Raw genomic sequence first — 26,231 nt, 5'->3', positions numbered from 1 at the left:
ATCCCCACCCACAGGCTGCATAGAGGCGATTCCTGTCACTTACTCTGATGTCATCTGGGTGACCAGCTGGAGGGAGGTGAAGCCGGCGGTGAGGAAGCTGTCCCTGTACTGGACCATTTTGATGGCACTGAGCCAGTCATCCACGGTGGTAAAGGCCGTGAAGTCTGGAATGGAGCGGTCTAGCAGGGGCTGGGAAGGCCTGAGAGAGAGAGAGAGAGAGAGAGAGAGAGAGAGGGAGAGAGAGAAAGGAGTAGGTGACCCCACAGCTGTAGAAGTAGTACATGGACAGAGTCACATTCTGGTCAGACAATAGACTTCCTGCAGGATGAGGATTCCTTCCTGACAGAATGAGGATTACAGGGGAGCCCGTGCTGACCCTTCTGTCCTTACAGAATTCTGAGTTAGCATGACTTCTGGAGGTAAGGTGGCCAGTACCCTTGGTTATGGACTCTGTTACATATCAGTCAGCCCAGACAGGTAGACTGGCACAGCATGCAGTCTTGAGGGAAGAGAAGACCTACAACTCCTCTGTAAACTAGAACTGAAGAGCTTCACCATCCAAACATCTGGTTCTTTAAAAAATATATAAAGTTCATTATGACCTTCCCAAATCTATTGGTAACATATTTTTCCCCCTGGTTCTATTTTCAGCTAATTGAAATAAATGGAACAGAGCAGCCCTCCACTGACCTTCTCTAGCAGGTTCTCAAAGTAGACACACCCTGCTACCCAACCCATAAAGCAGGGTGTCATGTCAATATATGTCAATATCCCTCAACTCCCAACACCCATGCCCAGTCCTTCACCAAGAATTAAAGATTTGACCTCCAAAATCTCTTAAACTCATCCACCTCTCTCTGCATCATTACTCTGACTTAAGACCCTATCTTCTCTGTCATTATTGCTGCAATATTCTCCTGCCCATCTTCTTCATGCATGTTCCTTGTCCTCGACAGAAGGTCCACACTGTAGCCTGGTGTTTTTTGAAAAATGCAGATGCATCATGTCCATAACCCTCACACTGACCCTGATTCATGTCACACCCTTCAGTGGGGGCTCACTTCTCTGAAAATCAGCCCAGAAGGATTAACAGGGCTTACAGGCTCTGAGCGTCTGGCTTTCACCCACCTCATCAGCCTCAGTCCTGACCCAGTCCCCTCACATACTGGACTCTGAACACACTGGCCCTGTCCTTCCCACCCTCGAGGTTCTGCATATGCTGTTCCTTGGCCTGAAACACCTGTCTTTCTCTTCCCATCTTCCTTTCATTTATTCTCTCCCTTCAGCTCTCAACTGGAAATAACATCAGGGATGCCCCCCTGAAGTATGTATCCATGCTCTCCAACACCACACACCATCTTGCCATAGTGGCTATCAAGGTCTCACATTTGTATTTCTTTGGGTGATCATCTGGGTATGACCCCCTAAATGATTCTAAGCTCCATGAGGGCAGGAATCATGTCACTCTTGTTCATTCTATACTGCCAGCAATGGGCATAGTGCTTAGCATATGAATGTCCAATATGCTTTGATTGATAAGATCAATTAATAAATCAGTTAACACTGCAATGTAGATGAGTAACGTACAGCTGACAGTTGCTGACAGGAGCCTGAAAGTTGTTCTGTGCATTTGCTCATAATAAGTCCAATAGGTTTGTATTTCTGTGTCCCACAGCAATCAGGGCCTTTACCTGCTAATAGGTTGGCCAAGGTTCCAAGTCTGTAGCTCTACCTGGTGTGGTTACCAGAAAGGGTACCTTCTGGAAACAGGATCTCCCAGAAGTGGAGCTTCATTCCCACTCCTATCACATATGTTCAATTATTACAAAGCCCAGCTCCCAGCTTATCTGAAGCCAGCAGAAGGTGGAGACCCAGACAGGTATCTGGATATCTGTCTATAGCCCACGCTGGAGGTGGGGAATACTTTAGAGAGGTGGAAAAGAAAAAGGAAAGGAGAAGTCTTGGAGTTTCTTCCAGAAACTGGATAAGCATAGCCACTTCATTCTCACTGTCAATAAATCAAAAGGCTAGCAGCCTTGCTCTTGGGCCTGACCCTGACTATGAGGCCACCCACACCTAGGAACCACTCTGTTCCATGAGACTCACACGGCGGTGATGGTTGCCACAGTCTTGAGACTTGCCGGGTTCCGAATCATCTTGTCCAGGGTGTTGACAATCTCTGCAAAGCGGGGCCGGCTGTTACGGTCCTTCTGCCAACAGTCCAACATGAGCTGGTGTAGAGCGGCTGGACAGTCCATGGGTGGAGGCAGCCGGTAGTCCTGCTCAATGGCATTGATGACCTGCAGTGACACATGTGGGAATGGGGGGATGAGACACCAGCCAGTCATTCACAAATTAGTCCCTAGGGACAGAGCCTCCCTGACTCAAGTACCCTCATTCTATGCTCCTATACCTCTCACCATCATGGATTTTAATGTGTACTTGGCCTTTTCCACCTAGACTGTGGGCTTCTTGAAAGTGAGGACCACATCTTACTGTTCCTTTCATGTCCCCAGCACCTGGAGCAAAGGCCTGACACACACCGGATCTCTGTGAATGCTTACTGAAGAACGAGCTGGTGAATGGCTTGAGCTTCTCCTCTCTTTAAAAGGACAGCAGGCCCCATTCTGCCTTGATGGCAGAACTGGGGGTGATGAAGCAATGGCATGTGGGAAAGAAACCTAGTGAGTTTGTTAGTTATAAAGAATATCCTCCAAAGTCTGCGGTAGGGCTAGCCCTTATACTGCTAATGGAAGGAAGGAATCAGCTTTTGATAGAGAGCCTACTCCGTGCCAGGGCTCCTCTAGATGCTTCCCGTGCACTGTTTGCCTTAATCTTCAGGATGCAGCAACACGAGCAGGACTGAAGATAATTTGGCTACACAAACTGGTTAAGTACAACAACAATGGTCAAAATAACAAGGCAAGCTAAAATGAATATATCCAATCAGGTTTTGGTAATTTGTGCAGACTCCAGGGGACAATTTTGTTAAGATTTCTGGATCTTTAAGTACTTTTGTCTGCTTTTCATGTGTTGTAAGGATTTTTTTTTTTCCACACTTCACTTCTTAATTTCCAATTCATTTAAATCAATTATGCCTCCTCTGCGCTTTTCGTCATCGGGGAAAATAATTGTAAACGACGCAGTACTAAACATATGAATTTATTATGGTCCCCTCCTACCACAATGGAAGGCCTGGAATACAATGAGCAGCGCCTTGAAGTGATGTTGCAAAAATGTGCCTATTGAAATGGAAATGTACTCACATTGTAATATTAGGTAAAAGAGCAGGCTGCACATAACTGCAGGTATAGTATAATCTTGCTTTTGTAAAAAACAAAAATCAAAACAAAACAAAAAACAGTAATTATACACATGCATGCGAAAGACCTCAGAAAGATCTATACCATGGTGTTAATGGTGGTTGCCTCTGGGCAGGCGGACCCACGAACGCTCTTTATGTTTCTCTTTTTCACTTGTTTGTGTTTTTACTTTCTGTAATAATTATACATTGATTTTATATTAAAATAAACAGCTCAAGCACCTTACACAACAAAGGAAATAATTTGGAGTTCAGGGATTTTCGGGTGTTTTTGCCTCTACTTTAAAAAATGTCAGATTAAAAAAAAATGTCAGATTTATTTCAACTGATTATTCTTTTTTTTTTTTTGACCTTGCAGACAGTCAGAAAGTAGATAGTTTCAATCATTTTATATTTTTCATACATTCTATGCCCAATATATAGGACATGAAGTGGGGTATGAGATAATATGACCTGAAGTCATTAGAGACAATCAAGGCATATTATTCTCTCCATTCTAGGTGGTGGAAAAACAAATGAGCATACAGACCATACCAATATTAGCACAATATACAAACTGGTCGACTGTGAGCATTCACTTTTGAATATGTTGCACCACCAACAGACTTTTACCTCTGCCAAACTTTTGTCAATCAGATTACCGGCTATCCTCTTAGGAGGGCATTACAGCCCGTTTTCCCCAGGAGGAAGCAGAGGCACACAGTCAAGTAACCTGCCAGAGAACCCACAGCTGGGAAATGGTAGAGTTGAGAATAAGTCTCAGGGGTATCTAATTTTAAGTTCAGAATACCTGGAAGCCCCTTTCCAAACTGTCTGTGGGGCTGCTATTGTAATCTCAGCCTGGAGAACTGCCTATGGAGCTGTTTGGTGTCCTTCATGGCAGCAAACAGGGGTATGGAACTAAACCAAGTAATACATGAGGAAGAGTGGCCGGGCATCCTTCCCATCAGCCTGGCTCAGAAATTGGCACCCTTTCCCAGCTCCTTCTGGGCAGCCAGACTGAGGGGCCCTGTCACAGAGTCCCCAGTCACTGTGGAGACAAGTGGGATTATCCATTGAATGACTCTTTGGGTTTCTTAAGGACAAACTAGGTAGGGCCGGCAGGAGGGGCTAGTGTCTGTACTCAATTTCCGATGGGGCTAGGAACTCCCAAAGTCTTCCAATGTGGGGCAGCTCATGTTCCTCTAAACTGCTGGCATCTCTGCTCAAATTATCTGATGCCAGAGCCCAAAATAGTACTTATCCCCACAGACAAGTTTTTCTCGGATCTGCTTATGACAGGTAAGAGCACTGGAGTCAGGGCCCTTCTGCAGGTGGCACAGCTCCATGATGTGACCAGCTGACCCAGGTGCTTGGCAGGGTACCAAGAGCCTGGAGGACCCATGCATGCACTGAATCCTCTGTCTGTGAGCTTCGGATCAAATGCAACTTAACTACATTTCCCTTGTCTCCTCTGCATGCCACTTCGTTGGAAATGTTGAAGACTCTTCTGGCACTTGTTTTTGTATTTCTTTCGTTTGTTTGGTATACTGACTTTCTTTTTAAGAGGACATCACAACCACTGATCCCTCCTCCCTGCAGGTCAGACAGGAGCGAGACCCACACACTGTGCTGGCTAGGGGCAAAGACACTGGAGGCCTGGGTTCAAGTCCTAGTTTCACTTCTTATTTAGCTCCAGAACCGTGGGAGAGCCACTTGACTTCTGAAAATTGCACAGATGGGGTTATTAAAAAGATTACATGACACAACGAGGAGATGTTGAACATCACACACATGAATAATAGAAGGAAACTCTTCATCAGATGGAGGCTGTCATCCCTGCCACATCTACTACAGTAGATGTCTCTGCAAAGGGGGTTACTGTTCTGAAGCTGGTCACTTGGAGGTCTAGGAGGATTGTGTTTGAGAGGCACCAAGCACATAGTAGAGGGTTAATTGATTCCAGATCTTTATTTTTCACCTTCCAGAATAGAGGATAGCCATTCATGTTTACAAAATGGGACTTTATGCCATTTGCTATGTCTTCTAGATAATTTTGCTGTTACTACTTGGGTTGATATTCTGGAAGCATTGATGCCTCTTGTACATTGAAAAAAAAAAAAAGCCTTTACCTGCCACCCTAAAGAAAAACATTACCTAGGTCATTAATTGATTTATCTGCTCAAGTCTTTCATTGAAGTGCTGTGCCTTTGAATAATTTTATTCTTTTTAAGGATCTGGGTGCTTTCCAAATTTTCTGAGTATATAACTTTTAATCAAAACATTTTTATTTCAGAAAAATAATTATGGTCCTCTAATGGGGTTTTGGAATTATTCTCTGTCACATCTGCTTTGCTAGCAGGTATGGAAAACAGGGAGGAGATATGGAGAAGCACCTTACATCTGGCCACCTGATGGCTGTAAACAGCAGTGACCACATTTGAACTGTATGGAAAGATACGGCCCAAGGTTGGGGGCATAGGGTGTTCTGAGCAGACCTGAGAATGGGAGTGAGTCCTGGGCCGCTTTCCTTGTTTTGTAACAGGATGAGATACACGGATGTTGAAAACACTGGAGATTAGAATGAGAGTAGATGGTATTTCCATAAAGAAGCAAGAGCCAGTTGAGGCAACCGTCACCCGAAGCAGAGCAGCCTGCTAGCTCACTTGGAATGGTCTGCAGCAACTCTCCGGGCCTCTGAAGGTCAGCACAAGCCAATGCCCTGGACCCTAAGGGGCCAGGCCAGGGAGTGGTGAGGGACTGCCTTTGTTTCCCTGTACCTGGACAAGGCAGGGGTGGGGGAGTAGGGTTAGGGGGAAAGAACTGGATGGGGTCAGAGGCAGGTAGTCTGACCCCAGTGCCTCCTAGGAAGGGACTGGAGCTTCTTGGTAGATGAGCAGGGGCCCCCTGCCCTGGCCCTCCTGTCCTCAGTGGGCTAGCGGCTGCCCCCGGACACGTCTTTCCCATCAGTGAGTCCGAGGGCCCCCGCTCCCCCTTCCACAGAGGAGAGTGAAGTGGAGAAGCTCAGAGCAGTGGAGGAACCAGGGCAGAGGGGGTTAAGTTGAGCTCTGATGTTTCAGTAAAACCGCAGCTCCTCTCCACAGACACTGCCACTCTCATTATCTCTGTCAATCACATCCAAGCAGCAGAACTTCCAAGTTCTCTCTCTGGCTGACAAACTCTCTGTACATGTTCAAAGACCTTCCTGGGCTCCGGAAGCCCAATTACCAGCACTCCGACTTGCCTCTGCAATTCCCTTTCTTAAAGCCTTTCAATTGTCATCTGTAGAATCCTTCACTGCCACCACCTCCGTGGTTTCCGCCGAGTGGGGCTGCAGCCGGGCAGATGCAGGTCCGCCTGGCTCTCCCTCAGCCGGGCCATCTCCAAGTGGGCCTCGTGCCCCCAGATGCCCACCTTCCACCCAGAGCAGGACTACGCTCGGGGCCATGCTTAGGGGTTTTGTGTGTGGGGGGAGAATACAGCACAACTGGAATAAATTGCTACTTGGCACATGTTCCTCTTCCCTTTGAGACCCAGCTCAAGCATCCGATACCTGGGACGCCTTCCCCTCCTGCCCCTACCAAATGTCCCCACGGCCCGGTGTATGCGCCGCAGGACCGTGACCGCCCCAGAGCACGACCGACACTTGCAGTGCTTAGCAGTGACCAGTGTTTGCTGAGCGAATGATTTGGGAGTTCTGGAAGTCTAATACCAGAAGCTCCATTTGTTTTCAGCATAGGTGAACTCATTTGCTGAGAATATCTTGAATGTCAAATCTTGCCTGTCAGACAGTTTCATAATCCATTCTATGTGTGCTGAATTGTTCTTAATAGGATTAAAGTCTCAGGGAAGGGCCTCCATGTTTCTGAATCACATTTATTACTCCTCAAGCTGACGGGATGGATGCAGCTGGGGTGCAGTTGATTTCATGAACGCAGCCTCGACATCAATTCTGACATTTACTGCTTTGACATGCTACAGGGGTGCAGGTGAGGCGTGGATAATCATAGATGAGAGGGGACCCATGGCCCTGGGGCCTGGTTAACGATGCAGCCATTTCACCTGCCCTGGGTTGATGCCACTGCGCCCATGGGAGCAGGGTGCACCCCTACAGCAGGACCCAGCCCCTCCCCACAGTCCCATCGGGAAATGTTTCCTGAGCCCTCAGACCGCCACCTTTCTCATTCTTCTGAGCACCTGACACGGTTCTAATTCTCTGGCTGGACAGAAGGCTTGGTGAGGCCAGATTTCTCAAGTTAACAGTGCCCCAGAGCCACCCAAGCATGGAGATGTATATGGTGTAGCTAGTTGCCCAGCAGAGCAGATCTGGACTGGGGATAGCCCTGCCTCTTCCTGCTGCTAGGTTGGAAAATGTAGTAACTGCCCCCAAGGAGATGGGAAGAGTAAGTGGAACAGGAATGCAGGCTTTGCAATCCTCTCAGCTCCAGAAGGAGAGGAGATATTAAAAATACAAAAGCGAAATGGTCCGGGGGAAGAGCGCAGGATCAAAGGCAGTGTGGAAATCCATATATGACTTTCGACTGGGGCCTTAACAAAGCACATCATCCTCAAAAGTCTTCCTCACCATTTAGCAGTTATGAAACAAAGGGTCCCAACCGGAACACCTCTGTTTAAAGCATCTCAGATGATCCTTCTTCTCCCTTGCTCGCCCCTTGCTGTCCTTGGAGGCAGCCTGGAGGGGTGGTGCCCTCTACTCGGATAGGGTCCCACTCCCGCGGGTCATCTGAACCTGACTGGCTTTGGGGAGCCTGCTCAGCTCCTCCTTCACTGATAGGTGACAAAGGCCCCCAAAGAGTAGACTCTCAGGAAAGAAGGGCCCTTTCCCATTCTTCTCTTTAAGAAGAGGTGTGAGCCACAGAGAAACTGCAACTGGCTCATGGCAGCCCATGGCCCCCGGCAGCGCATCTGTCAGAACAGACAGCATTGCTCCCCACTGATGTGTACACAGGGACAACACGCAGGCTGGGTGCTTTGAAGCAGGGCCGAATCTCTGCTCTATCCTTCTCTAGTTCATCGTCCACAGCCATTCAGAACTAGCCCTGGGGCTCCTGGATTGGCCCCGGCACCTATATGGGCCTTTGGGGGTATTGGGATTGCCATATCTCCATGCCTGGACTCCTCGGTTGGCTCCAACATTGGTGCCAAGGGGGTCCTTGCACCGCCCCCACACTCACTCCATGCCCGGACACCCCACGTTCAGATTGTAAGGCCCTGAGCTGAAGCCAGATAGGAAGATCTGGCATGCCACTGCCCGTGGGAACCCCTGGATGGGGGTTTGTGGCAACCAGGTACCACTGACACTCACATCTTGGTTGGACATATCCCAGTAGGGTCTCTCTCCAAACGACATGACTTCCCACATGACAATCCCGTAGCTCCAGACATCGCTGGCAGACGTGAACTTGCGGTAGGCAATGGCCTCTGGAGCTGTCCATCTCACGGGGATCTTTCCTCCCTGGAAGACAGAGAAGCCGGTCAGCCCAACTGTCAGGTTTCTAGTTGAAGGCAGGAGAAAATGAACTCTGCATGCACATCCTTTCTGCTCCTCTACCCTCCTGTCTCATGAATCAGGACAGCCAGGGTAGTCCGCGCTGCCTTTATGCACCTGCATACAGGGGCTCAAGGAGGATCCTTGTGGGCCGTGCTGCTCTCACACTGAATGTGGGCACACCACCCGTGAGGCGACGGCTGTACTGAAGCTTCGTTGGTCCCCAGTTCCCCGCACACTGATCCTCATGTGGCCATTGCAGGGGTGGGTAGGAGAGGGAGTGGAAATGTATGCGCAAGCCAACATGCAATTCCGTACTACACAAGATTGGCCATGTGAGCCGTGAGATGTGAGTTATGGCAGTCTTCGTTCTGCAGCACTGTAACGCTCACAGCATTGAGTCAGGAGGAAGCAAAACAAATGCAAAAACAGGCAAGTGGTAGGCAGTACTTCCTGGGGGCCTCCTTCTACAGGATCACACTGTGCTGCCCTCTGCACCAGTTTCCTCATCATGTTCTATCTGTATGCAGGGGCAGTGGAGAGTGTTCCTCATCCTGCAGCTTGGGGACAGCCCTGGGCTGCCCTGGGGTGAAGGGTGCTCAGGTTTCTGCGGACACTGGCTACCTTCCCTGCCTCTCAGTGTTGGTTGATCTTTAAAGGCTGGAGATACACTTTCTACTTTTATTTTTATTTATTTATTTATTTTAAAGATTTTTTAAAAATTTTTATTTATTTATGATAGTCACACAGAGAGAGAGAGAGAGAGAGAGAGAGAGGCAGAGACATAGGCAGAGGGAGAAGCAGGCTCCATGCACCAGGAGCCCGACGTGGGATTCGATCCCGGGTCTCCAGGATCGCGCCCTGGGCCAAAGGCAGGCACTAAACCGCTGCACCACCCAGGGATCCCCACTTTCTACTTTTATGCCTGCTTCTCTTCTTTTTTTTTTTTTTTTTAATTTATTTATGATAGTCACACAAAGAGAGAGAGAGAGGCAGAGACACAGACAGAGGGAGAAGCAGACTCCATGCACCGGGAGCCCGACGTGGGATTTCGATCCCGGGTCTCCAGGATCGCGCCCTGGGCCAAAGGCAGGCGCTAAACAGCTGCGCCACCCAGGGATCCCTGCCTGCTTCTCTTCTTGCCCTCCAACCCCACGCTGGATGTTTCCAGCTTGGATCTCTGCTTGGCCTTCAGCTTGTCTGCCACACCATGGGCTGTTTTGTGTACCTAAGGGATTGATAGCCATCCATTCATTCATCTGCCCCGTCAACATTAGGCAATGGGTATCACTTTGTGCTAAGCCCTTTTTGAGATGCAGGTATCCCAGAGATGAGCCAGCCATGGTCCCTGCCCTCTGGCTGCATAGGGAATGGGGAGGCAGACAGACAACGGACACTTGAAATGTGTTGTTAGCAGGATGGAAAGTGAGAAGTGTGCAGTCCCAGGGGGACACAGGGCATTGTGACAACCAGGAGACTCCCTAACATAGGTAGTGGGTGGGCAAGGTGGCTGGCAGTAGCCAGAGGGCCAGCGTCCTGTGGAGTTAAGAGCACCTAGAGCCTTTGGTTGGGTCCAGATTCCAGTACTGCCCCTTTCAACCCTTGTGACCTAGGGCAAGTTACCTAACCTCTCTGTGCCAATCTTTCTCATTAGCAAAATGGGGGTAATGATCACACACAATGTAGTCTGATTGTGGATGGTGTGGGTTACTATCCACACAGTGCTTGCGACAGGGCCTGACATGCTGCACCCGTGGGAACTGTTACTTCACCATATGTTTAGTCCCAGGGGACAAGCAAAAGTTAACCCGGCAAAGGGGAGGGAGAAGGGAAGTCAAGGCAGGGAAGAACATGCGTAGGCGCTGGGGTAAGAGTAGGGATGATAACTACCTGGAAGGGGGAGCCCAACGTGGCTGCAGCTTGGCAGTCCCTAAGGGAAATGGGGGGGGGGGGGCGGAGCGCAGGGCACACTCTGCAGGGAACCGATGCCACTCCGCTCCTCGGAGTGAAGTGGGGGCACTGGCCAACACTGCCCTCCACAGCTCATCAATCTCTAGAACAAACATGATCCTCATTTTCACATCTTCCTGCCAAGTAGCGGGCTCTCCCTCCCCAGCCTTTCCCTCTGCCTGGTCTCTGACTGCACAATACATGAGGCTCCCCCCTCCCGTCCGCATCTGCCTCATGCCTCCGCCGAAGGAGGCTATTTTTATGCTGACCGCTCTCACGATCTGTTCCAATCACCAGAGATGCATGTTGGACTTTGGCAAAAATACCTTTAAAATGTGTAAGTTGTTAATCTGAGTGCAAGTGACAGAAAAAGGAGCAAGCAACAAAGTGCATTTCTATCTGGTTTCCTGACCAGAGCCTGGGAGGAGGAACGGCTGCCCTGCCGGGCCCGAATCTCCCCAGGTGCACATCCAGCTTCCTGCAAAGAAGCCAGTCCTGATTTCCCCGAGGATGATGGCAGGCCGTCGTGGCAGGAGACATCTTCAGCTCAAATACCAGCAACGTGACAAATGCCTGGAGGACAGGCCTGGACCTCTGCCGCACCGGGGTGCTTTGTTTTCATCCTCCTCCAGAACAGGAATGAGCTCACTGGTTTTATCTACAAGGTGCCCATGGCTGGGAAGAGAGGTGGAAAATTCAGCCAGTGAACCAGGAGTCATTAAACACTTGGATGCCAGTGTCCACCACTGAGGTGGACACCACACCTGGGCCCCAAGGGAGGGGTTTCTGACCTCTCACAATACCTGGGCTAAGTGAGGCAGGAGAGAGCAGGAGTTTAATGAATGTGAGTATGTCTGTGTGTGTGTGTATGAGAAAGAGAGAGAGAGAGAGAGAGAGAGAGAATGTGACTGTGTATATATATGTGTGTGTGTGTAAATGGGAGAGAGAATGTGACTCTGTGTGTATGTGTGTGTGTGAGACAGAGAAGAAATGTGACTCTCCCTGTGTGTGTGTGTGTGTGTGTGTGACAGAGAGAGAGAGAGAGAGAGAGAGAGAGAGAGAGAGAGAATGGGGCTCTGTGAGTACTTATCAATATGTGTGAGAGCAGAGTGTGAGACAGAGAGAAAGCTTGGCCGTGTAGGTCTGTGGAGAAGCGAGTTCGGGCTTATCTTGTGTGTGTATGGTTGTGTCAGAGAGGGGGAGGGGACATGAAGTGGCTCTTCTGAATTTCAAAGAGGTGGTTTGGGAGTCTGAAGGTGTCCTCTCTGCCAAGTCTGGAGCAGACCCCAGGGGCTGCCGGTGACAGCTGTTGAGTTGCTCCCTCTTGCATGTAAAGTGGCGGAGCTGGGCCTGCTGGCAAAGCGCCTCAGCCCTCCCGCCACCTTGTGCTGCTGGGCCTCACTGAACACTGAGTTTGGCCTGTCACGGCCACCCCCCCCTCCAATGCCAGCAGGGAGCAGAGCCTTCCAGAAGAGCCGCCCTGGACAGACAGGTGACAGCTTGTCACACCAGCTCTCCCACTCAGCCAAGAGAGCAGGAGATGCTGACCTCTGAGGCGAACAAAAGGAAGGGAAAGCAAAAGGAGCACAAGGATGGGTGCTGTCCTTCCTGACAATTTTCAACTATTCCTCACAGCTTTTCAAGCATCACGTCATCAGCATTACCTTCTGATGCTCAGAGGTAACTACGGTGATCATTACTTAGCTTGTCTTTGGATGAGTGAAAGGAAAGCTATTAATTTAGAATATAGTGACCAGCCCCGTGGAGGGAGAACAGAAGAAAAGTTAATGGAATGGTGTTACAGCAGACAGAGGTTTGCTAGTGAGGACAGTCCTCCGACTGGAAGGGAAGTCTGGACCAGAAGGCCCAAGGCCAAAGCATTCATTTGATTGCAACATGCTCTAGAAGTCACTGGCTCCCACCAAAGCAGGAAGGAGGAAGGAGCACAGAGGAGGAGTGGTTTGCCCTGTTGGATGAGAAAGAACATGAGGGAAGAATTCTCAGGGGGTTGAGGAACAGACGAGGCTCACTGGGAAGGAATCTGCATCCACATGGGCAGAGGGAGGCTGACACCAGGTTTCAAGGGAGCACTGTCCCCCAGCACAGTGTTTCTTCAAGATGCCAGGTGACTGCTATCCCCAGGGACTTGAAAGCAGTCTGCATCCTGCAGGGATCCAGTTTCCCCAGAGCTGCCATGGCTCACTGCTGGGTGTGCAGGAGGGAGAAGGTCAGAGGAGGGAGGAGCATCTCACCACCATCAGGGCCCTAGGCTCCCCACAGGACTTCATACACTGACCTTCCCTGTAAAGCTTTGCACTGTTGTGCTGCTGAGATATTCTTCAAAAGTTTGAAATTCACTGCTTCAGAATAATCATGCCCTACCTCTGGCATAAGATAAACTAGAAAACGTGTGTGTGTGTGTGTGTGTATGTGTGTGTGTATGTGTGTGTACTTTGACAAAATAAGAGCAGATATTTGGCCATGGATTAATTCTAACCCAGCCATCTTCAGGGTCAACCTGCCAGCAGCTGTGACCAACAGGTGGCAGGGTCTTAGTGTAGAGATACTTTAGTACCTCAGCCAAAGCCAGACTGCAACAAGCACCTTGGTTTTAGACTTCTAGCTTCCAGAACAGAGAGAGAATAAATTCCTGTTGTTTAAAGCACCCATGCTGCCCAGCATCCCCGCGGAGATGAGGCAGTCAGTGATGAGCCTCAGCTCCATTCTCGAGGATCAAGGGATAGCCCCAGTGCCACCAGCCAGCTCACTCTCCTGTCACAGTGGGATTAAACAGGCACAGCTCATAGTTTTGGTCCTAAAACCCAGTCAATTGTGGAGTTTTACAGGCCAAAGTCTGAGCATCACACCGATTCCCCTTGCTGATTACTTATCCTAGTGATGCCCATAAAAGTAACACTTCTGTGGGCGAGAGGCATTGCTACAGTACTTTTCTCTGCCATCTTGTGTGAGATGAAGTCTCAGTGGGGATATAGCAGGAATCCAGACACTCATGAATACTGAGTATGGTGATAAAAGACTTGTTCATCAAATATTGGGATCATGCTGCATGAGGAATCCCCTTGAAGTCTGGAAGCTATAGGTTTATGACCAAGAGCATCATGTAATATCTCTGAATTTCACAATAAACAACTCTCCAAGAGGTTTACAACATATAAAACATATTGGAATTGTTGTGAAGATTCAACATGTTGTATGTGTAAACCGCTCAATGTATTTTTGTTACCATTAAAAGAGATTTATTGAGTTGTGTGTGTTGGATTGTATCCCGTCCCCCCTCAAAAGACATATGTTCAAGTTCTAACCTTCTGTACCAGTGAATGTGACCTTATTTGGAAATTGAGTGCTTCAAAATGTAACCAAGTAAGATGAGATCATACTGGATGGGGAGATCATACCCAACATCCAATGACTGGTATCCAAAGAAAGCCATGTGAAGACACAGAGACGGACAGGAGGGAATAACATATGAAGATGGAGGCAGAAATTGGAATGATGTACCTGCAAGCCAAGGAATGCCAAGGATTGACAGCAATAGCCGGAAACTAAGAGAAAGTCATGGAAGAGATTGTTCTCTAGAGCCTTGGGAGGGGGGAGGAAGCTTGATCCAGCCAGCACCTTGGTTTTAGACTTCTATCTTCCAGAACACAGAGAGAATAAATCCCTGTTGTTTGAAGCTACGCAGTTTGTGATACTTTGTAACAGCAGTCACAGAAAACTAATACACTGAGGATATAAATATTTATTAGGCCCTAGCTTAAAAATACTGCTGCTGAATTCCCAGGTGGCAGAGCTGCCCCGGGCTGCCGCTAGGGGGCAGTGGGATTTGGGAGTGAGAGTACCTGTACCATTTAGATGGAAGCCCGCCAGGTAAACCTCGGCCCCCTCTGTTGACATTTCCTTGGTGCTGTTGATCAGACCCAGGCCAGTGTACACCTTGAAAGAACTGCCCTTCCTTTAGCAATGTGAGCGCTGCGTGGAGAGGACATCAAGAGGCAGCACCATGGCCCTTCCACTGGTGTGGTAATGAGGACAACAGTCAGAAGGCAGCTCTGATGACCATGCTGGAGCCACTGTCGCTACTCCTGCTTGCTGGAGAGGCATGATATGCCCAAGGAAGAATCTATCCTCATTGTACCAGAGTGGCCAAAGACCCAGCTTGGCCACTCTAGGCCTAGGCAGTTGCATCTTAGCTGTGTACGGCAAGAGCTGAAGGCAGCATCAATACCCTCATTCTTGGCATACCCAGAAAACCTAGGCTGGTGGTTCTCCAACCTGGCTGTCCATTGGAATTACTCTGGAAAAGGCTTTCCTCCTTCCTTCCTTCCTTCCTTCCTTCCTTCCTTCCTTCCTTCCTTCCTTCCTTCCTTCCTTCCTTCTTTCCTTCTTTCCTTCGTTTCTTTAAATGCCAACACGTATCCTAATTTATATAGAATCTCTGGTTGTGGTGGAGCCTAAGCGCTGGTAGGTTTTAACATTTTAACATGCTTCAGGTGATGCTAATGTGCAGTCATTAGAATGCAGCCACCAGCCTGGAACAGTGGTTCTTAAATTTGAGTGTACATAAGAATCTCCTGGAAGTCTTGTTAAAATACACATCACAGAACCCTAATCCAGACTTTCGAATTTACCAGTTCTGGGGATAGGGTTTGAGAATGTACATTTCTAACAAATTCCCAGTGTGGTTCCCACACTTGAAGAACCACTGGCATAGACCCGCCAAGCATAAATCATGGATTGAGTGAGGTCTTATCTTGAATACCAACTCTGGGCATTGTTAATGGCTGGGTTGAGAAGGATTCCGAGACTTCATCTGGGCTCAGCAAGGAAGAGGGCCGTGACTGATGAGCGATGTCTGCCACGGGTGAGGGAATGAATGGCTATATATAGGGCATGTATTTGCCAACATTACGCTAAACCTCAAAAGATCTCAAAATGATGGGAAAAAGGCAGCAAGCTGGTTTCACCAAAGTTTCCACCAAGTATAGCTATGGGCGAAGGCAAGTGTGGGGTGAATTGAAGTTTCCATTGCACAGAAAGTGTCCCTCTGGAGTGGCCTTCGGACACTCCCTGTGGAGCAGTGGCCGTCCTGACCGTGCAGCTGGTCAGCCTAGGTGAGGCGTCTGCCCCTGAGAGGGGCTCTGTGCAGCCCTCTGTGGACAGCTCAGACACAGATGGCCCTGCGGTCAGGGTGCGTGCATGGGACACGCCCTCCTCCTGTTCCCTAGTCACTGTCCACTGCCCTGGACCGAGAAGTCTAACGTGGCTCTAACCATTAAATTAAGAAAGTATATTAGAACGAACGTCTCTATTCAAAAGCGCTCTGAAAGTACACTGACCCATTTCGCCCAACCTAATCAGCAAAGTGATTTTTCCAGATAAGACCTGTATCAGCCAGGAAGGAAAAGCAGGTTCTGCCTAAAAGGTTATCTTTCTTGAGTGTTACCAGCTTCTAACAGCCAGTGGAAATGGCTTCTGGCTGCGGAATTGCAATCGAGTCTATATAATAAAGAGGCTGTTCCTAGTTCCCCAGGATGCCAGGAATTTGCATGAAAACAGTCTCTCCATCTTCTGAGAGAGTTCATCTGGCCCTGCTGCTTATTTCTTTCCAGAAGCCACAATCTTGATGGTGACACTGTAATTTATTACCATGCTAAGGATTATGATGCAACATACAGAGAATTAGAACTTTAGGTGGGAAACAGGCTGCAGGAACAGGTGAGCTTTTGGAGAGGATGGTCTTATTTGTCATGCAAATGACACAAATAACAGAGAAAAAGGGCTGGGAGAAAAGACAACCTAGAAAGACACACTGCGTTGGCTGCAGACAAAATTGTTTCTAAATAGAATGTTTTTCAAAGCTTTTCTTGAAGCATTAGTTGCTTCTCCAAAATGAATGACACAATGTATTTTGTCCTCGTAATAAAATATGTGATTTGAATAACTACAAATGGAGAGATTTACAGTCAGTGGGGTCCTTGCTACCTCTCCCCTGAGCTTTGCGAGCACTGAAAACCTTCTGTGAGATGCTGCGAAAGGTAATTGCAGCCCAAACATAATTTTCCAGCAGCTAGAGAAAGGCCTATTTGGACATAAATTAACTAAAAATATGCGGATGATAGTGTGTGTTTCATGTGTGAAGAACAGAAAGGCCACTTGGTGACGTTTCCCAGCTGGAAAAAAAAATCCCGTTCAACCAAACAGACGCTGTCTCTCTGTACTCTAGCAGCAAGGCAAACAGCTGTCTTTTACTACTCACCCTCGAAATAGCCCCTGATGGCTGAGATGGGGACAGGCATTATTATTATTATTTTTGTCACACAGCACTTACTGAGTTTATAATTAAAAAGAAAGGGGGAGAGACAGGGGCCAAAGAATTCACTGGCTGCCTTTATTCACTTGCCAAGAGGCTGTGTCTTGCTCCCTTCTCTGGCCCAGGCCAGGGAACCATACCACTGCTGCCCTGAAGAGGGCACTGTCCTGGGAATCCTGAAGCGCTAATGGGCTCAGGGACAGGATGGGCCTGGTCTCTCCTGGTGCAGTCCCAGAAGCCTGGGTCTTGCTCTCAACGCTCCTGAAAAGCAGGCCCCTGGAGTCAGTGGTTGGATTTAGTGGCCCAGTGGGCTGCAGATTCTCTGCCCTTGGCCTTCCCAGATGGTGGACTGCTGGTGACGCAGGGAGGGAGCCAGTCCTCATCAAGGACCTGGTGAAGCAAGAATGAATCCATCATGCCTACCGCTGAAAAGAACTGCCCATTCCCGAGGTGGAGGAGGGTCCGTGAACCTCTGGGTCCTTTGGTGGACAAGGTTGTGGGGAGGATCAGGGAACGGAGGAGGGGCAGGTTGAGGAAGGGGTGAGGCAGTCACCCTGCCATCGACCTTTTGCTTCCTGTGCCATGTCCACTATGTATCCACTGCTCCTCTGAAAGAGGCAAGTGCTGTGCTTTTTCTCGGAGCCCCACTCACACCCACACTGCTTCATTGCTGTCCACTCTTAGCCCAGGCCCACCCTAAGAGGACTGACCCCAGGGCTTTCCTACTTGTCCCTCTGTCCCCGGGGCTCCTGTCTCTGTCAATAACCTGTGATGGCCATCCCACCTTTGCCCCTGTGCCCCCCCCATGAGCTCAGGCTCCGCGCTCTTCTTGCATTGCATTCCTGCCCGATGCACCATGCATGAGGACCCTCAAGCTTCCTGGGGCAGGGCTGCACCTCCCTGGGGTGCAGCGTGGCTGGGGCTGCCGATTCTCTGTGGTCTGTAGACTGAGGCTGATCTCTGCAGGGACTTCTCAGAGACCTCTGTCCAGCCATGTGCGAAGCCTGCGGGGTCTATTCTATCGCCCTCGATGAGTTGACGACTGCCTTTGATTCTTTCCCTCCTCTTCACATGATGTAAACATCTAACAGACTGTCCATGGCAACCCCTTTTAATAGATATACTGGGTATATTCCTTAAGCACAGTGTAATTTGGGGTGCCTTACCAATGTCCACTAGCCACACTTCTAGTCTCTCTTCCTGTCTCCACCCTCCAACAGCTATTTTAAAATAATCAGTCACATTAAATAGCTTAAGCTCTTCTGGCCTTCTGAACCACACTCCCTTCTTGGCACAGCTTCTCTCTCAAACAATCCCAGCAGTTATAACCAAGTCACTTAACCACTCTGTCTTACTGTCTCCACCTGCCAATAGGGATAATAATGCTTAATTATCTCAGAGGGGCGTATGAGGAGCTGCTGGCTGATGCTAGCAGAGTGTGAGATGTGCAGCGAGGCTGCTCTGCTTGCCTCCAGGCATGAGTCCTGTTCTGTGAGGCACACATCTGCCTCTGGTGGGGGTGAGGGGTGGCCAGGGAGGGCAGGACCAGCCCCAAAGACCATCAGGGAGGCCAGCTCCTCCCTGTGTACCTTACCCATCAGGTATGTGGAGCAGGTATTCTGAAGCTCATTTTACAAGCACTGGGAGCTGGTGAGGAGAGGAGGGCAGCCTGGGGCCACCCTTGATCCAAGGTGGAGAGGGAGCTTAAATCTGGGTCCTCCCATGCCAAATCCTGCGCTGCCTTTTCCTCATAGCAGGAACAAGAAAGAGGAAGGAAAGAGAAATGGAGGAGGGTGTCCCCATTTGTGGAGGACTGGCTTCTGTTTTACTTTCACAGAGCGTGGAGCCCCTGACTCTCAGCCAGGGGTCGGTCCCATCCCACCTGCACTGTTTCCACTGTCCAAGGCCAAGCGAGTTTTGGGATACAAAAGACCATGTGAGTGTACTGCACTTTTGATGTTTGGGGAACATTTGCTGAGAGATAAGAATATTAAAGTGTATTTCAAAGTGAAATAGGGAGGGAAAAAAACCATGTATTGCTTTGTTTGTAAAAACAAAGCCTTAACAAGCAGAGTGAGTGTACAGGCCAGGAAAAAGTTAGGAAGACTGATGGGACTCAGTGTGAGGGAGGGAATGGGGGACATGGGAGGACTCCACAAACCGCGGCAGGAGTTAAATGGGCAAAATGTTTTGGGAAATAAACTTTTTCTACCAAAACTTTAAATATGCAATTCTTAACATCACCACGAGGGGCAGATGAACATCATGTGCCTCCAGATGTGATACTCTGACAAGGACACACCATCAGTTATGTAATGTATAATGCGTAACCCGGGTCTAATCAAACTGAAAATGAGGAAGGTTTTAGTTATGTTTTTTAAAAAGATGGTATTTAAAAATATCAATATCATAAAAACAAAAGAAGGCTGTGAAAATACTCCAGGTTAAAAAGGACTAAATAAGCATGACAACAAAATGCAACATCTGATCTGAGACTGGATGCTGTACTAGGTGGAAAAGGTACTTAAAAGGACATTTTGGGGTCAGTTAACAAAATTAGAATACAGAGAGTCAGGCATTTTATCCATATCAAATGACTGAAGTTGACAGCTATACTATAGTTATGTAAGAGGATGTTCCTGCTCTCAGGAAATGCAGGAGTACACAGTGAAGTATATGGGGACATGGAGCCATAAGGTATCCAACATTTCTTTCAAGAATTTAGGAAAATAAAAGTTTATTTTTTGGAGGGGGAGCAGGCAAATGATAAAGAAATGGAGGTGAAGTGATAATAATAGGTAAAGAATCTGGAAAAAAAAAGGTATGAGTGTATTACTCTTATTTTTATTCTTATTTAAGGTTGAAGGTATTTTAAAAATGCAAAATGTGAAAATTCTATATCCCAGGGATCTCTGTTCTTAGAATTTATTGTACAGAGATATCCATATGAGGGTGCAGAGACATCCATGTAAGAACAGTCACTGAAGCTCTGTTTGAAGTGATACAACATCAGAAGCTACCAGGATGACCATCCAAAGGGAGCTAGTTAGTCTCCACTTTCCTTCATACGAAGGATGCCTGAGACACCGACAAGGGCAGCAGCGAAGTCTCCAAAGGCATGAAGTAAGGTACTAAGAGAGGAAAAGGTCATGTTCATGACATACTCTTAAGTAACAGAGCAAGTGGATGAAGAGGTGGCATGTATGGATGAGACCATTTTGGAGACCACAAAAGACACACCCACACCAAACTATTACTGACAGTGACTTTCAGGAATTGGGGATAGAAAGTCTGTTTCACTTTGTGATTTAAACACACTTTTATTTTATGATGTTTTTAAGCATTGTTTTTATACATAAAACCAGACTAACATTAAAAAAAATAAGGTGGGACGCCTGGGTGGCTCAGTGGTTGAGCGTCTGCCTTTGGCTCAGGGCATGATCCTGGGATCCTGGAATCGAGTCCCACATTGGGCTCCCCAAAGGGAGCCTGCGTCTCCCTCTGCCTATATCTCTGCCTCTCTCTCTCTCTCTCTCTGTCTCTCATGAAAAATTAAATAAAATCTTTGAAGAAAGGCATTCTAGAAACTTCTTTCTTTGGATAGGCTGACCTCCCAAGTTGGACTATAAGTTCCCTTCTCTCTGGCTGGTCTGGGATCAGTCCTCCCCTAGGTGTGGGTGGAAGGAGTGAGGTCATGATAGCCAAAGGTCTGGTGAGTGGGGCTGGTGATAACAGCCACTAAGAGCCAGAGAGAAAGGCTTTTAAGTCCAGGGTTGGAGGAGTAGAGACAGAGGGGTCTCTTCTTCCCACTGTGAAGCACCCAGCTGCCATGGCCCACCATATTGCTCCCTGGGTATACCATTTTCCTACTTGGTATCTCAGGTCACCAGAGACACATTGTCACTTGTTAACTTCTTTTTTTAAAAAAAGATTTTATTTATTTATTCATGAGAGACACATACACACACACACACACACACACACACACACACACACAGGCAGAGACACAGGCAGAGAGAGAAGCAGGCTCCATGCAGGGTGCCCGATGTGGGACTTGATGCTGGGACCGCAGGATGACGTCCTGAGCTGAAGGCAGATGCTCAACCGCTGAGCCACCCAGGCGTCCCTAATTTCTTAATTCACTTCACAAACAGTTACTGAGCAGCACACACAAGCCTGAGGATACCATGATAAAAGAGGAAGCCAGGCCAGTGGCGAGGAGAGAAGAATTGTCCTGGCTGGGTAGAACTTGAGGAGTGTGGCAGAGGCTTAGGGGAGTAACTGACCAGTGGCTGGGGGGGTGGGTACTGACACGCAACCAGGTGCAGTTTGGTAGAGCAACGTTGAGGGCACAGCAGAGGCTGGCCTTGGGTCCAGGCGCCCATGGTTGGTCTAATCCCTCACCCTTTGGCCTCGGATGCTGTTGGTATGCATAGGTCTGCTGGCCAGAAGCCTTGCTTGAGGTGTGCTGGGGTCTCCAGCTTGATGTGGACTTCAGCCAATGCTGCAGGCATCTTCTCTGTCCTTTCACTGGTGACTGATCTATTTTCTGATATGCTTTAGGATTTACACTCCATTCCCGCATTCCTTAGAAAACCAACTCCTGGGGTTGTTTCCACATTCCTAGACCTAATTACCCCAACCTGGTGGGTCTAGATCCCTGGTCTTTGCCTCCTTGCCTGTGAATAAATTTACCATATGGCTGTCCCAAAGGCAGTTGAGTTCTTCACAGTGGAAAAAGACACCCCTCAGTGTTTGCTTCTCCAACCCTGTACTTGAACCTTTCTCTGTGGCTCTTAGTGGCTGTCACCACCAGCCCCACTCACTGGACTTGGGGCTTTCCTAACCTTGCCATAGCCTTGAAGCTCTGTCTAGGACTATGTGGTCTTTGTTCTAGAATTTTCTATAATTGTGACAGTCACAGTAGCATCTCCTGCTGAAGTCCAAAACACCCCCTTTTCAGAGGGTTCAGAATCCATTTTATCTGGGGGCGGGTGAATTGTGAACCACACTCCTCCTAGTTACCATTTCCACCAGATCCATGGTCTCGCAAGGCCTAAAACCCATATTCACCATTCTGTGGGAGCCCAAATGGTTCAGGAGATAATCCTCAACCACAAGTCAAGAGAAGTCCTAGAAGGTTCCCAAGATATACTACGGCTTTTGTGCATGAGATAAAGAGATGCCTTCTCATCAGGTCTTGTTGGAGAACCTCCTGGAGGCTCTACACCCTGTAGGAACATTTCAATGTTTCCCAAGGCCTTTAAGACTTTCACATTTCTGGGCCCTTCAAGGCTGTATTTTCCTGCCTATGGCAAAGGATGGGTAGGATTAGATAAGTGAAGGGCAGGACTTCCTATCCCTGGAGCAGAGAGGGATGAGGGCAGAGAAGTAGGGATTAATAAGCTGGCATATTTGTGGGCAGAGAGGCGCTTGTCTGTTTCCTTCTTTTGCCCCCCCTCAAATAAATTAGAGTGTTCACATCAAAGATGTGGGCAGAGTGGATAGTGATGGAACAAGACCAGGTCTGCAAGTCAACAGCCTAAGACAGGAATTGGGAACAGATGAGAATCTTAATGTTTTTAGCCAAAGGTCATTCCAAAACTTTCCCAGGCAAAAATCAAAGAGAATGTGATCCTCAGAATGTTATTTGGCTGACTTTTCAAGCAGAGTAAAGGAACATTTGGAACATTTAATCAGATTATGGAACTACCATCCAAAATATCAATGACAAGTATAACATGGTGGCTAGGGTTGAAAAACATCATTCTGTAGCATAATAATAAAGATTGGTTCAGATAAGAATCATCAATGGATGCTAAAACTGGGGGCGGGGGGATTTCTACGAAGAGCAGGATGTTTGCACAGCCTTTCTTCCCACAGTTTGCTTATCAGTTATCACAGGGGAAAAAATGCAATATATACAGTATGCAAATACACAGTGGAGAAGTTGGACAAAACCTTGACCAGGTGATCAAAATTCATGGCACCAATGAAGGGCACATGGACCTCGTATGTCTTGAGGAATGACAACCTAGGAAATATACAACATCACTTATGTAGGATTATAGCCAAGAATGTAGAACCTGAAACTAATTATGAGGAATACCAGAAAAACCCCAAAGGAAGATCGTTCTATTAATGAAAAAAAAAAAGTGACTGTGTTCCTAAAAAAAGTCAATGTCATGAAAGACAAAGAAAGACAGTGGAATTGTTCCAGATTGAAGAAGAACAGCCAATTGCAAGACCTGACCTTAGACTGCAGGACCTGGAGGGCATTCACTTCTAGGAGAGATTAGTTTTAACAAATTGAGATCATAGCCATTTTTTGGAATTCTTACTCACATAAAAAGTTTGAAAAAATCTCCTTCTCAGTTCATTGGGTATCTAGAGGAGTTCTCTGACCAAACTGGCATTTCATTTGAAGTTGTTCTTATAGAGAAGACAGAGAGGAGAGTCCCAAGACATTTCTATCGTGGTTTCAAGGCAGACAGTAAAAAAAAAAAAAAAAAAAAAAAAGTAATATGGACAGCATCCTAGCTTGGAAGCTCCTAAAATGTAATACAATTTCCCTGGGATCTTCTTCAAAGACCAATATTTAGCATGGCCTGTAGACTCTCTGGAAGGCCTGGAACAAGTGTGATTAGGGACAGAGATATTGACCACATAAAATAACCTATTATCATCACAATTGATTGCCTATACTTTCCAAATACTATACGTGTAGTGGCAAAACACTTGTTTGAAAGGAAAGCTTGGTAAAAGCTCAGAATCTAAAATTGATAAAACAGAAGCTGCCATGGTTGAAGCAGAGTAATGGTCTGGAGCCCAGCTGTGTGTCCCCATCACCCAGCAGGGTCCCTGACCACCCTTCATAATTACTTACTGTGAAGTCCTATGCACTGAACTGCCTGTCAATGGACCTTTCAGACCAAGTAATGCTACATGATTGGAAAGGAGATGAAAGTCTTGAAAAATCCCTATTAATACAGGACGTGGAGGGAAGAGCACTGGCCACAGGGGTAGAGAGGCTTTCTGCAGACTCATGTACAAGAGGTGACATCACAATTGTTTTCCTTGCCTTTAATTCACCTATACGTAAGAACATAATTGTTTTAATTTTGATTTTGTGAAGGACCCTAAAAGTTTTCCCTGTCTCAAATGGCTAGGCCTGTTGATGGTTCAAGTATTGATCACACCTAAACGCAGCGCATGCTTCCTGAAACTGACTGAATAGATTCTAATATCCTAATCCAGGCTTTTCTGTTACAATGTCATATATACATTTTGAACAAAAAAAAAAAACTCATTTTCTGCCAACTGACACAATAAAATAACACAGCCTATCAGAAAAAAATTACATTTGGAGACGACCATTCAAAATGTGACAAAAACACCACACTCCTAATAAAGAAATAGCAGCATGGGTAAATTACGAACTGCCTTTGCACCAGCCTATCCGTCCTTACTTCTACAGCCTAAGCCCTGGATTTTGTGTTTCCTCGTAGGAGACAGAGGTCCTTAGGGAGTGGCTGGGTGGGTGGGGGCGCAGCAGGTCACATCTCATGGAGATCAGTTCCATCAAAATGCCGAATCTGATCCAGAGGGTAGATTTCCTTGCTCCCAAATTAAAATTTAACACAAAGGAAAATATTTCAGTTTCCACATCTTCAGATTCACCAGGTAACAAGAGTGGAAAACACAGCAGTTCTGGAAACCATGAAACTACTATTTGCACAAAAGAAAGATCTTTCTGTCAAGGTTCTTTTTTTTTTTTTTTTTTTTTTTTTTTTTTTTGACTTAAGCTCTTCTTATTATGCTAAGGCTCTCTCTTTCCTTGTAAGAAAACTTGTCTCTGATTGCTTTAAGATATAAGTACCCTGTGAGGTGCTTGGGTGGCTCAGGTTGAGCCTCTGACTTTTCATTTTGGCTCCGGTCAAGATCTCAGGGTCTGAGATGGAGCTCCATGTGGGCCTCCTCACTCAGCATGGGCTCTACTTAAGATTCTCTCCCTCTCCCTCTACCCCTTCCTCTGCTTACTCACTCTCCATCTCTCTCTCTCTCCAAGAACTAAATAAAATCTTTTGAAAAAGACATAAATATCCTGAGTCAAGATTAGATGAAACCATAGGACTTCCCCATTATGCTGACATCCTCCCCCCATTTGCTGGTCACCAAATGAAGGGAGTTTGCACTGAGGAATAGGCACTATAACAGAACAGGCTATGTTTCCACTCCCATTTTTATGAGGCACCTGAGTTGGTGAGAGCAGATGGGCATTTGTCAAGTATCCACTGGCCACCAACTGCTCTGCTGGGCACTTTACATATTTAATATCCTCCAGTTTTCACAATCATACTGAGACCTAGATTTTTTTTAAGATTTTATTTATTCATGAGACACACACACACACACACACACACACACACACACACAGAGGCAGAGACACAGGCAGAGGGAGGAGCAGGCTCCATGCAGGTAGCCCGACGTGGGACTCGATCCCGGGTCTCCAGGATCAGGCCAGGCCCTGGGCTGAAGGCAGGCACTAAACTGCTGAGCCACCCGAGCTACCCTGAGACCTAGATTTTAATCCCCATTTTACAGGTAAGGAAGCTGAGGCTCTTGAAGTAAATATCTCATGCAGGTTACACAATGTGTTAATAGCCGAGCCAAGGGGCTTGGATAGCACTACTGTCCAAATTTCTGTTCTTTACATTGCATTGGTTGCTAGATTAAGACCTGCCACTTGTGTTACTGAATGGAACTAGTTCCTACACTGCTAATTATATTTGGCACATCATGTGTCATTGGAGCAAACACCGCCCCCCCCAATCGGAGAAAAAAATGTATTTTACAGAGATTAAGAATGACTTACTCTATTTCATCAGCTTTTATGGTAACTTTTATTTTGTTATATTTTATAGGGTTTTAGAAATTTATTAAAACACCTTCAACACGATATTTTTCCTTTGATCTTTACAATAATGTGATATAGACCACATATAATATACTATTCTCATTTTTTTACCTATTTTTTTACTATTCCCATTAAAAAAATTTTTTTTAATTTTTATTTATTTATGATAGGCACACAGTGAGAGAGAGAGGCAGAGACACAGGCAGAGGGAGAAGCAGGCTCC

General features: G+C 47.3%; 1 protein-coding gene across 3 annotated transcripts in view; it reads right to left on the bottom strand.

Moving 5' to 3' along the window:
- The window catches only part of EPHB1 (EPH receptor B1), a 474,596-nt gene that overhangs the window by 4,740 nt on the left and 443,625 nt on the right, over positions 1-26,231 (bottom strand). For all 3 annotated transcript variants that reach the window (XM_038570949.1, XM_038570950.1, XM_038570948.1), the window contains 3 exons: positions 8,628-8,777; positions 2,107-2,300; positions 44-199 (listed from right to left, as the gene is read on the bottom strand). In XM_038570949.1, the coding sequence (XP_038426877.1) occupies positions 44-199; positions 2,107-2,300; positions 8,628-8,777 (500 nt within the window). The remainder of the gene's footprint in view (positions 1-43; positions 200-2,106; positions 2,301-8,627; positions 8,778-26,231) is intronic.

The sequence above is a fragment of the Canis lupus genome, chromosome 23 (assembly GCF_011100685.1).
Source record: "Canis lupus familiaris isolate Mischka breed German Shepherd chromosome 23, alternate assembly UU_Cfam_GSD_1.0, whole genome shotgun sequence".
Classification (NCBI taxonomy): Eukaryota; Metazoa; Chordata; class Mammalia; order Carnivora; family Canidae; genus Canis; species Canis lupus.
This window is presented reverse-complemented; position numbering and strand designations above follow the sequence as displayed.